The sequence below is a fragment of the Euleptes europaea genome, chromosome 3 (assembly GCF_029931775.1).
Source record: "Euleptes europaea isolate rEulEur1 chromosome 3, rEulEur1.hap1, whole genome shotgun sequence".
Lineage (NCBI taxonomy): Eukaryota > Metazoa > Chordata > Lepidosauria > Squamata > Sphaerodactylidae > Euleptes > Euleptes europaea.
The window spans coordinates 80,595,503-80,608,760 of record NC_079314.1 but is presented as its reverse complement, the minus strand read 5'-3'; the positions used below and the strand labels follow the sequence as shown (position 1 = coordinate 80,608,760).

The window sequence follows — 13,258 nt, the reverse complement described above, 5'->3', positions numbered from 1 at the left end:
GGTGTTTTCTTAAAAATGTTCAGACTTTGGGCTTTCAAATAGCAGCAGGACAAAGTGGGTTAGAGGTTTGATAAGATCCTTAAGGTGAAATCTGCACACTTGGCTGAATTTTTCAAAAAAGGACCTGGTTGGCCACTGTGTGAACAGACTGCTGGACTTGATGGGCCTTGGTCTGATCCAGCAGGGCCTTTCTTATGTTCTTGTGCTCTTTTTCTTCTATCAATATCATATCTTGAAAGACCTCTGTAATCATCATCCATATACACTTTGTAATTAAGATCTCTTCCCTACAAGAAGAATCACTGCACTGGATTAGGTTCTACTGCATTCATTGATGAGATTTCCTGTCTTCTTTTTGCAAGCGTTGGGCAAGAGCTGTGATGGAACTGGGGACTTCTTTGGTGGTAACAACTGGACCCGCCATGGTTCTACTTGAATTAGCAGCAGTGATTAGACTGCACTTGATTTTTTTTTATGGCATTTGGATGGGGGTGAGGGCAGTTTAAAATTAAGTTCCTTCTTCATTCAGTGGCAAAAGAAGACACTTAAAACTGTGTACAAATTTGGCCTTTATTCTGCTACATTTATTTTAATTCTCATACAAAGAGATTAAAGTAGTGTATCATGTAATTTTTAACTTTAGGGGGAGACGGCCCTGCAGACAAAGCTACAAAAGCTGTAACCAACAGTGAGATTGTTTCTATTTCTAAGAAAATCACTATGCTGGAAATGAAAGAACTGAACGAGAGGCAGAGGGCTGCCCATGCTCAGCGAATGTATGAACAGTTACGGAGCACATTAAAACAAGTAGAAGAACGCAACTTCGAACTTGAGACAAAATTTGCTGAGGTTGGCCACTGAGCTTCCATTACATGGTTTCCCTGCCAGATAAGAATACAAATGAGGATGTTGATTCCCCTTAATTACTTTGGATTTCATTTTTGTACTGAACATACAGCCTGATGAAGCACTCTGAAGATTGTTCACTAATTTGTGATGATTTGTTCATCCTAATGATGACTATTTACAGCCTTAAAATATAAAATTAGGGTCTGTTTTTATTAAACTTATTGACATCAGACTTACATGCACAGTATGTTGGATATGATAGATGTGTGTGAGTTAAATTGCATGTTTTGCTTTAGCATACAAGCAGAACAAGCGCTCACTTGCCTGCATTTTAAACGGAAATGCAACGATTTCTTACGTACATGCACCCTTCAAATCTGCTGCACTCTGTGGATTTACACTCATATCTCTTTCTGGGTGCAAAAGATATTATTGACAAGCAGTTTAGAGAGACTGCCCTGTGTTGTATGCTAGTGCAATTGGAATGGTTTTTCCTCTAATGAGCTGAGCAGCAGACAGAAGGGCAGCATTGCAGGGGTAAACCACACTGTGTCATAGCCCCAAGTGCCCTCCTCCTCCTGTCCAGTACCATGAACACCTGATGCTGCCAGTTAGCAACTTGAATACTAAGATATTTGTATAATTTTATTTGCATATAACATTAGGCCATTACAAGCATGTCAACAATACCATAAATACATAATAAAAGGAAAATACTAGGTTAAAAATGCCAAATTGATAATAGAAGAAGTGAGCTGTGGCTTACGAAAGCTCATACCCTACCAGAAAATATTTTTGTTAGTCTTTAAGGTGCTACTGGACTCTTGCCCTTTTCTACTACTGCAGACAGACTAACACGGCTACCCATTGTGAATTAAATTGATAATAAGTATACATAATAAAACTATGCTAAATTGATGCATACAGAGCAATAATAACTAAAAGTTGCGGCACTGTCTCAATTGGCCAATGAGACCTAGCAACCATTAAAATCAACTCGAAGGATGAGCTCCCTTAGCAACCATATTGGACCTTATTTTCTTTGCCGCCAAAGCATACAGGGAGGAATACTAAGATATTTGTTTTTTGTGTTAGCTGAATATCATGTGTCATTCCCAAGTGTCTTAACTGAATTTACCTTGTGTCTCAGCTTACAAAGATCAACCTCGAAGCCCAGAAGGTGGAACAGTCCTTACGAGACGAACTATCAACCAGTGTGAGTCAAGCAGTAAGCGAGGCAGACAGATGTCGAATTATGGAGCTGGAGAAGAGTGAAACAGAGCTCAAGATCAAGGTCTCAAAGTAAGTCCTAAAGATCACAATGCATAACTGTGTCTGTAGCAGTAGAAAAGAGCACGAGTCTAGTAGCACCTTAAAGTCTAACAAATTTCTGGCAGGGTATGAGCTTTTGTGAGTCATGCTCACTTTGTCAATGGGCTTAGACCGGAGTATCTCTGCATATTATTGCACTTGTATCTGAAGAAGTGAGTTGCGACTCACAAAAACTCATACCCTGCCAGAAATGTTAGTCTTTAAAGTGCTACTGGACTCATGCTCTAAGTCCTAAAGGTTATTCCAGCTGCTGTTCTGTGTGGGAAGGGGCATGCTGGCTAACATAAAAATCTGGTTGTAACCCCTGCCCCTTGTATGGAAGCAACATCAGCAATATTTTCACCTTTAAAGCTAGTTCCTTTTAATGCCTGGCTCCTTTTTCAGCCCTGGTTCTTTTTAAGGACAGCTGCACACTCCTAGGGCCAGGGACCACCGACGGGTTGGAATCCATTGAACGTAGAGTTGTCAGGTGGGTGTACCAGGAGAGGCGGTTTTCAGCCCTGGCTCCGGTCTGGTGGAATGCTCTTCCCACTAACATCAGGGCCCTGTGGGATCTGAAAGAGCTATGCAGGGCCTGCAAAACAGAGTTATTCCACCAGGCCTACAATTGAGGGCAGCTGAGGATGTCTATCAATGTTGGCCTCCCTGTCTCTCTCTCTCTCCCCCCCCCTGCATTTATATTTGTTTATTATAAGCTTGAGGGGGCTTGGCTGTTGATTGCATTCACAGCAAGTACTAGATTTAGTGCCATCAGGTGTTTTAGAGTATGCTAATAGAATACTGAGATTAGTATAGTGTTAATTTTTTTAGATATTTGTGATCATGTTGATTTTAATGTTGCTACTCGCTCTGAGCCGGGCTTTGGCCAGGGAGGGTAAGTTATAAATCGAATGAATAAATAAATAAAAATAGTTGAAATTCAGATTTAGTAGCTTAGCCTGATCTCATCGTAAGCAAGGTCAGCCACGGTTAGCACGTAGACGGGAGACTGGGGTTGCTACACAGAGGAAGGCAGTGGCAACAACCACCTCTGCTGGAATGCGCCGTGGATGGGGGTCACCATGAGTCGGTTGCGACTTGACAGCACATTGTTCTTTAATGAGGTGAAGCAGTTTACTTTTGACGATACTTACAGTATTGTCAATTTTTTCTTTCCTTTTCCCCCTTGTTTTAGAGAAAGTGATTATAGTATTTATATTAGGAGGTTATTTGAGCTATGCCCTAAAGAATATGTCACTATGCCAACATTACAACGAATTCAGTGCCTTTTTTCAGAATATGAAATATCTGATACGTCTTATCAGGTTACGAGAACTTTCTGACATTGCCAAGATGCAAGTGGATGCTTTAGAGAATCGCCAGCAATCCAGAGAGAAAGAAGTGAAATCCCTTAGAATGCAAATTTTGGACTACCAGGTATGGATATTACTGCTAAATATAGCCATAAACTGCAGTAACCAAATATATATATATGTGCTTTGAATAAACATTTCATGTGTTCTTATTTTATTTGGCATATAGGCACAATCAGATGAAAAAGCACTTATCGCAAAACTACATCAGCATATTGTAGCCCTTCAGATTAGCGAGGCTACAGCCGTGGCCAAGTTAGAAGCCACAACAACAAAGCTTCAGAAGATGGAGATTGCTAATCTACGCCTAGAGCAGAAATTGGATGACAAGGAACAAGCATTGTATTATGCACGGCTAGAAGGGAGAAACAGAGCCAAACATTTACGGCAGACTGTCCAGTCTCTGCGGAGGCAGTTTAGTGGTGCTTTGCCTTTGGCTCAGCAGGAGAAGTTCTCCAAAACTATGATCCAGCTTCAGAATGACAAACTTAAAATGATGGATGACATTCGGCACGCTGAGCAAGAGCGCCGGAATTCAGACAACAAAGCCCTGGAGTTGGAGATGAAATTAAAAGGCTTAGAAGAACTGATAGCCACATTAAAAGATACTAGAGGCGCACAAAAGGTTTGAGAGATAACAGTTTAACTTAAAATACAAATTTCGGCATTGTTTTATATGCAGTTCTCCATGATCCATCTCTCAGAATGGGCAAGCTTTTTAAATGCCATGAATGATCCAGGAGGCAGAGGCCTAAGAAGCTGTGAGCCTCTTTTGTCATTTTCCATGTTGAGTGATGTTGCACGAGACACTGCAGTTTTACTTCCCTGATTGTTATTTTCAGGAATTGTAAAACAAGCTATGACCTCACAGGTCTTAGTACCTCCGTTTTGCTTTACTCTGTCTCAGCCTTACTTAATCTTCCACTCTGAATATTTGTCTGCTCCTTTTTTACTGTATCAGATCAGTAGGCTGTGACCAACCAAAGCTTGGATTAAAACAGTGAGCCAGTTAATCCCTGAAGTGCATTAGCACTTTTTTGCTGCAACAGTTTGGCACTCATATACTCAACTGGACTCAGTTCAGCTTGGTCTTTAAATTATTGTTGTCAGGATTGTACCTGTTATTGTGTGTTATCAGGTAATTGAGTGGCATATGAGAATTGAAGAGCTTCGTCTTCAGGAGCTCAGACTGAACCGTGAATTAGCCAGGCAAAAGGAAGAGAACAAATATTTGAACAATGTGATTTCTGAATATGAACGCACAATCAACAACCTGGAAGAAGAAACTGTACAACAAAGCAAGGTACAGAAAAGTATATGGTGTTGCCCTGTTGCATTGAATTATCTAAATTGGTTAGTTATACTTGCAGTTATTTTATTTTAAAATTATCAGAAACATAACCCAAATATGAATTTTTGGTGAATATAAGCTTTAAAATGTATTCTGTTTGTGTTACTGTCAGGTTATTTAATGCAAAATCCTTATTTAATACATCCAAAAAATCTTACAGTTTCATGAAGAACGCCAGATGGCTTGGGATCAAAGAGAAGTGGAATTGGAACGGCAGCTAGATATACATGACCGGCGGCAAAATGATATCTTAAGTACTGCTCAAAAGGTACCTATGCTGGTTTTATTTGAATTGGATTTAGATTTGTACTTATTGCTATCGATGAGAAAGACAGCTAGATTTCTCTCACTCTGTTTCTTCTGCAGTTTGATGAAGCTATGGGATCAGTTCCGGATCCTGACTTGCCACTTCCGCATCAGCTTGACCAAGCTCTAAGAAAAATTAGAGAGCATGTTAGAACGATCCTGGAAATGCAAGCAACCTGCAAATCTTTAGAAGAGGTAATGGGATTGTATGCTTTCAGTGATTTATGGAATAGTTTAATTCAAAAGTTACCACTCTCCAGGTCAACCTCTTTTTCTTCCACTGAATAAATGGAAATACTTTTAAGATGTTACCGTTGCTCAAATATAAAATACTGAAATGGAGGAATTAACAGTCCCTAACACATACCCTGCAAATAAAACATCTTTCTATTTTCCTTCCCCCAATCCATTGCTGCTTTCTTGCCCTTGTACCCTTCAGGCCCTGAATCAATTCCTGCCTGCACAGATATGTGTATGTTGGGGCACATACTCACGCTTCCACTTTAACTAACCTAAGATTTCCACCCACTCTTGCTCCAGTACTTCTCACACGGAAAAGCTTCCTTCCATCTCCCAAAGAAATCCATCCACCTAAACTGTGCCTTGCACTCTCATTGGGGACTGTGAAGACAAGTCATCCCTTTCTTAGCCTCTCCTCTACATGCTCAAATTCTGCTCCACTACAAAATGAGAATCTTGCTGTTTTGTTTTTTTTAATTGATTTTTATTTGTCAAGCAATTTCTGAGCTGGGATTTCATTTGACATCAATAGAAACCTAAACATTTGTAAATATTCTATTCAAACTCATGCAAGTGACCCATACAAATTAGATTTTTTTTACACAAACATAAATTACCAAGTATCATTGTTTATATTTAATAATGCTTCTAAGAAATAATTGATACAAATAGCACTGTACAATATTTTGATAGCTTTCTGATGTGTGTATGTGTATATATATATATATATATATATATAATTTCTTTATTGCAGAAACTGAAAGGAAAAGAAACTGCTTTGTGGAAAGCAGAGCAAAATATCTTGTCTAGAGACAAGATCATAAATGAACTAAGACTTCGATTACCAGCAACTGCTGAGAGAGAGAAGATAATAGCTGAGCTAGACCGAACTGAAGGTGACCCCGCTTATCCTCGTGCCTTGAAAATTGCACACCAAACGATTGCAAATATGCAAGCAAGATTAAATCAAAAAGAGGAAGTCCTGAAAAAGTACCAGCACCTTTTGGCCAAAGCAAGAGAGGTATTTTTATTTTATGTTCCCCTATGGGCCTAGGGTTGCCAACCTTGGATTTGGAAATATTTGGAGATTTGAAGGTGGAGCCTGGGAGAATGGGCTTTATGGAGGAACCTCAGCAGGGCAGAATTCCATGCAGTCCACATTACAAAGCAGCAGTGGTCTCCGGGAGAAGTGGAATAAATGTTTTTTTTAAAAAAATAAGTGATGTAGTCTGGAGATCAGTTGTCATTCCAGGAGATCTCCAGACCCCATCTGGAGGTTGGCAACCCTGTATGGGCCCAGTTTGCACTTAAAAGTGAGCCTCCAATCAAATGCTGTAGAAACTTGAGATTCCCAGCTGGGCAGTATTCATGTGGAGCTGCCATGTGTGCGAACTGCCACTTCCAGATCAGGGTGGCATTCATTGTGTTTCTGTGCTTGGAGTAAACAGTCCTTGTTTGGCTGCATAAGGAGAGAAAGAGCAGGACACCAGGGGAGTGAAGAGCGGTCAAAGAATAAAAACAGATCCCATGTTGAAGGTAGGAATTAATAGTGGGTCCCGCTTATGTAAAACATGTCACCTTATTCTTGAGCTTAGTTTTTAGCCTTTTTGTAACTAGTGTAATAGACCTGTATTTGGGAGCAGAATGGTTGACTATAGAAACAAAGGCCTGGATCCAAAAGAGTCCAAGCAGCTTGGGTAAGTGGAAAGCACTTCCATTTATGTGGGGTGTCCCCCCACCCAAACAAGAATTGCTTCCATTCCGATGCAGTCCCCCAAGGCACACTAGGTCAGAGGAAGACCACTGGGTGGTTCATTTTTTACATTGCTTCCTTGCACTTCCTGCATACGAACGCCATGTCCAATGAATTGAACGCTACAGAAGAAGAAGAAGAGTTGGTTTTTATATGCCGACTTTCTCCACCACTTAAGGAAGACTCAAACTGGCTTACAATCACCTTCCCCTCCCCACAACAGACACCCTGTGAAGTAGGTGGGGCTGAGAGAGCTCTAAGAGCTGTGACTGGCCCAAGGTCACCCAGCTGGTTTCATGTGTAGGATCAGGGAAACAAATCCAGTTCACCAGATTAGCCTCCACCACTCATGTGGAGGAGTGGGGAATCGAACCAGGTTCTCCAGATCAGAGTCCACTGTTCCAAACCACTGCTCTTAACCACTGCACCATGCTGGTGGTAGTAATATTGGGTGTTCATTTTCTGCTGTTTAGGAACAAGAAGAAATTGCAAAGAAACGTGAAGAAGACCTCAGAGTGCTGCATCAAAAGTTAGATTTCCATACTGAAAATGCCTTTAATAAGTTCAAGAAAACTGCACTGGTAAGTGCAAGTATTTAAGCAGGAGGTGGAAGAAAGAGAAAATGAGAACAGGGAGATAATATATGCTGATTGTATTGTTTCAGTGGTGTTCCATAGCTTTCACTGATCTATATGTAGCTCTTTAGATGCAACTAGAAGTGCTAATCTTCACCTATAAATCTTTTAGGACTCCATGTTCTACCCTCATATAATGCAATTTCCTTGTGGGCAGACTGCAGAGGGTACTTTTTGGAATGTTCTTATCATCACAGAATACAGTGCTGGTTATGAAAATAGTAACACTTTCACAGATATTGAGTGGGATGGATTATACCCAAAGTGGTATTACATAAGAACATAAGAAAAGCCCTACTGGATTAGACCAAGTCCCATCAAGTCCAGCAGTATGCTCACACAGTGGTACACAGTATTCTAAGTGAGCCACTATAATGAAAAGGACCCAGAGAGTTATTTCCTTTAGGAAAAGTTGTTATGGAACCATTTTTCTTGATCTAGTCAGTGATGGGAGTTCCAAGCATACAGGTCAGAATTTTGTTCAATGAGAAGAATTCGACAAAGCTAAGTGAGACAATCAGGGTATAACTCATTGTGTGGATAAATCATGGCTTGGAGCCTGTCTATCCCATTGATATAAGCCCTTATGGGAGGTGGGGGAGGATTCTAGCAATTTCCCCATTTTCCTCCTGTGCTGCTCCTGGGGATTCGCTGGCACCCCACCCCCAGGCACGACGATGGGAGGCTATAGCAGGATGGGGAGGTCAAAAGCATAAGATCCGTGTGCAGACAAAGTATGTCATTAGGTCATGAGTTACACTCAGAAAAAATCCAACAGAATACCATATCTGCTGTTTTTTCTTTTTCTTTTTATTTAACATAATGAAAATAGAACTGCTACCATTTTAAGCATCTTTTTCCCCAAGTTGGTTTTGTGTGTTAAGTGCCATAAAGTCCCTTCCGACTCATGGCGACCCTATGAATCAATGTCCTCCAAAATGTCCTGTCCTTTACAGCCTTGCTCAGATCTTGCAAATTGAGGGCTTTGACTTCCTTTATAGAGTCAATCCATCTCTTATTGGGTTTTCCCCCTTTCTGTTGCCTTCAACTTTTCCTAGCATGATTGTCTTTTCCAGTATAGTAAAAGTTAGTTTTATTATAGACATATTAGATCACTGGGCAGTGGTATCATACTGGTAGTTTTGTTGGGAGAACATTATGCACCTCTTACTGAAATCAAATACTTAAAAGGTACATTGCTTTGGCTGAATTGTATTCTAAATATTGGATGTGAGGGGCTAAATTTAACCCTTTTGAAAATGTCTGTTAGGAAGGAGCTTGATCTAAGATATAGGTGGAAGAAATAAACGAACAGTGAAAGATTTATTTTCTGCATTCTGTATTTTGTTCCACAGGAGTTGGTAAAAAAGCCTTCTTTAGCTGTCCCAACAAATAAGCATTTAATTCGTCTGGCAGAGATGGAACAAACTGTAGCAGAACAAGACAACTCTCTCGCTACTCTTCTCAGCAGATTAAAGAAGATGTCCTCTGATTTACAGAAGCAAAAACAAATTACCATAGCAAAAATCAAGGAGTTTGAAAACATCAGAGCCCAGTAAGTCTAGACTAGAGTTACAATTCATGTCAGAAGTAATAGGAATAGAAGTGCCAAGCCTCCTGTATATGTAAGATCAATCTGTCTCTATGTTTCCTTCTGTATAACTTCCTGTTTCTTCAGGGGGGTTTTTCAGTTCTGCATGCGTTTTGCTCCCTCAATATATAATCGAGCAGGGGATGCAATCTAATGCACAAACCTGTTTAGGGTAATTCTTGCACACATCTTCCTTTTACCCCTCATGGGGAACAGATCAAGAGGGAACATTATGCATATGCAAATATTCCAAAATACGGAAAAATCTGAAATATGGAACACTTCTGGTCCCAAGCATTTCAGATAAGGGATACTCAACCTGTATATTATTTTGTGCGGACACTTTGGAAAAGGGGACACTGTTTTTATAGTGTAATTTGTTCTAACTAAATATTCCAGTTGCAATTCACAGTCTACTTATTCCAGAGCGTTCATGTTGAGATCAACTGGGCTGCTCAGAATTAGTTCTGGGTATATGTGATCAGAAGTGATTTAAGACTATAGAACTGGCCGAAATTTGATTTGCTTTGAGGTTTAAAAAGAAAATTATACTTGCTGCCTTTTCTACATGATTTTTTTCATGTTAGTACTTCTAGAGAGCCAGTGTGGTGTAGTGGCTAAGAGCAGTGGACTGTAATTTGGAGAACCGGGTTCGATTCCCCACTCTTCCTGGGTGCCTGCTGGATTACCTTGGGCTCTCTCAGCCCCACCTACCTTGTGGGGAGGGGAAGGGAAGGCAATAGTAAGCCACTTTGAGACTCCTTAAAAATAGAGAAAAAGTGGAGTATAAAAAACAACTTTCCTCCTCCTCCTCCCCCTCTTCCTCTTCTTCCTCTTCCTCCTCCTTCCTCTTCCTCCTCCTCCTCCTCCTCTTCTTCCTCCTCTTCCTCCTCCTTATCCTCCTCCTCCTTTTCCTTTCTTCCTTCTCTCCACACTGTTTCAGACTATGAACACAGTGAGGTACCAAAATATTGCCAGCTGCCTTACTACATCACCCCATGGTGCATCAGCTCCACCTGCAATGCTGTGATGCTTAACTGTTGGATTTCACACTTGAACCGGGGCCTACAGTGTTGAGCACTTGAGGCCTGATTTGTGGAAACTGTTCTCTGCACAAGTGTGGTGACCACCGGTGCTGTTTAAGCCTCTGCACTTTGATTTCTATGTGTGTGGACTTCCGAGCAAGAATAAAGTCCAGAGCACTTCTGTTGTGCAAGGCTGGGGAGCAGGGCGAGGATGCTTGTAAATTAACAATACTGAGTTTTGTATTGGCTATCAAGCATGCTGCTAATCTAGGCCACTGTTGGCAACATTTATAACTAAGAAAAAAAGATGCATCACTTTCAGTCCTGTTAGTTCATCTGGAGTTTGCTCAGTTAACCTAGTGGGTGTCATTATTATTTTGCTGCACTAGGCTTGAGGAGAGGCACGCTGCTGAAGCAAAGCGATTGAAGGATGAAGTGAACGAACTAAGGAATGCCTTGTCACAGATGGAGAAAGAATTAATGAATGTGAAAACTGAGCTGGAGGCCCAACGAGAAGCAAATAATAGAGCTCCGACAACTACAATGAAAAATCTAGTGGAACGGCTGAAGAATCAGCTAGCCTTAAAAGAGAAACAACAGAAAGTGAGTCTGTCTCTATGGGGGGAAAGTAATTCGGGCATTAACCAGCTAATTCTTTCTAGCAAGTAAGAACTGAGTCACATTTTCTGATTTTGTGAGCCTGCAGGCTGGGACATTCCCATTCATGAACAATGGGAAGTATATATGAGGCACCTATATGAATAATAAACATTGATGGTGACTAGTACTGGGCTTGGATTCTATAGCTTTTTCAGAGTTGAGGTATCGACTTGCTCTGTGATTCAGAGTAGACTGTTTACCCTCACTGTATACTGCTGCAGATCAAGATCACTTTTTGTAATTTATCTCAAGTCATCGCCTCCTGTGTTTTCCCACCCATGCACACAGATGGCCATGAGGTCAGAGTGCGCAGCATGCTGTGACATCGTAAAAGAAAAAAAAATAGATTCTACTAGATGTTACTTGAAGAGGGGAGATTATATATGGTTACTCTTTTTTGAGGCAAAAGAATGCCTGGTTTGGCCCTTGGACTGTGATCAATTACTGGAATCCCTTTTAAAATGTCCAGTTTTACATTATCACACAATTCATGTCCTGGATCCCATGGAGGCCCTGGCCTGGATAGCCCAGGCTAGCCCGATCTCGTCAGATCTCGGAAGCTAAGTAGGGTCGGCCCTTGTCAGTGTTTGGATGGGAGACCATCAAGGAACACCAGGGTCGTGGAGGCAGGCAATGGCAAAACCCCTCTGAACATCACTTGCCTTGAAAATTTGGCTGTGACTTGACAGCCAAATAAAAAAAAATCCCATGGTGCCATTCTACGAACAGCACATTCCTCTAAGGCAAGGAGGCTTCCACTAGCAACACCTCTCCCTTTAGTCAGATGAAGGCAGCTTGTGCTGGAGGAAAGCACCACCGTTAGCGGACTGAATCTGTGGGATTGAACCTTAGATTTGTGGTGACTTTAAATGATTTGTTGAAGACAAAGCATATGAATGGATCACTGTGAATGGATCACTATGAATGACAACTTTTTGCATTTTTTAAACTGATTCTTAACAATTCTGTACTTACTTCATATTTGTAAACATTTGCAGGCTTTAAGTAAAGCACTCCTGGAGCTCCGAGCAGAAATGACAGCTGCTGCAGAGCAGCAGATTATTTCTTTAGCATCACAAAAGGAAACACACATGAATGTTCAGCAGATTGTGGATAAGCAAACAAAGGAACTGAGGGTGAGCCGGAAGCATCATGTTCTCTGTAAAGATAAAGTACAATAAGGATTATATGTCACCATGAAAGCTACAGAATTTATTAAACCACTGAATTCCTCCCCCACCATCTTAAAATGATTGCTTGGATATTAACGCTTGAGGTGAAACTACTCAGGCAGTGCTGCGTAGAGGTTTCTGTTCACTTTCTTTAGACGCATGTAGGACTCTGCATAAAGTCCATTCAATCAGTGGAAGTTGGATAGCAGGAAGTTAAATCGAAGGAAGATGGATAGAAGTGTTTGGGAATAAAATCATTAAATGCTCAGCCATGCAGGTGATGTGTTTCGATTAAGTGCAAAATTTCCACACTAGCTTACGTGGAAGCACAAGAAGATGACTGTGGTAGCCACTTGGGCAGAGTCATACTTGCTGTATCTCCACTTTCATTTCTTTTGGCACAAGATTTTCTACCACCAAGTTCTGGGCAGTATAATATTCTAGAACAGTGCCCTTGTAAACCTATTGCAATGAGCACAACAAAGGGTTTGTTACATTTTGAAGGCTAATGAGTGTATTGCAGTAGAAGCTATTGTAGGTAGAAGGCTACTTTATCAAGAAAGAATGTGGTTCTGTTTCTAGGGGGAAAATCTATTCGGATTGGCACATAGCACACACTTCATATCTATTTAGTATCGTTAGTAGCATCTAATCTTGTCAATAGTTACGTAGTGCATGGTGATAGGGCCACATAAGTTCATTCAAAAACCATAGCTCTGTGGTAGAACATGTAGTTTGCATTCAGAATGTCCCAGGTTCAATCTTTTTTTCTGCATGACACCCTGGAAAGCCATTGCCAATGACAGTAAGCAATACAAAGCTAAGTAGACCGCTAGCCTGATCTTATATGAAGTTCCTTTATATATTGAATCCATGAGCTTGGATTGATTGGCACAACTGAGTGTGTGCTGTGTGCTGACTGCATATGTGCTGTGGAAAGGGAATAGTCATTGCTGGGCCTTTCCATTGCCAGAAACTCAGGCATTTGTTTC

The 13,258-nt window shown here is 40.9% G+C and overlaps 1 protein-coding gene across 1 annotated transcript in view; it reads left to right on the top strand.

Annotated features, from left to right (window-relative positions):
- The window catches only part of CEP290 (centrosomal protein 290), a 71,888-nt gene that overhangs the window by 37,295 nt on the left and 21,335 nt on the right, over positions 1–13,258 (top strand). The window contains exons 28-39 of the mRNA XM_056846521.1: positions 644–849; positions 2,000–2,151; positions 3,486–3,597; positions 3,703–4,158; positions 4,672–4,836; positions 5,045–5,152; positions 5,251–5,385; positions 6,185–6,451; positions 7,657–7,764; positions 9,174–9,373; positions 10,824–11,037; positions 12,093–12,230. Of these exons, the coding sequence (XP_056702499.1) occupies positions 644–849; positions 2,000–2,151; positions 3,486–3,597; positions 3,703–4,158; positions 4,672–4,836; positions 5,045–5,152; positions 5,251–5,385; positions 6,185–6,451; positions 7,657–7,764; positions 9,174–9,373; positions 10,824–11,037; positions 12,093–12,230 (2,261 nt within the window). The remainder of the gene's footprint in view (positions 1–643; positions 850–1,999; positions 2,152–3,485; positions 3,598–3,702; positions 4,159–4,671; positions 4,837–5,044; positions 5,153–5,250; positions 5,386–6,184; positions 6,452–7,656; positions 7,765–9,173; positions 9,374–10,823; positions 11,038–12,092; positions 12,231–13,258) is intronic.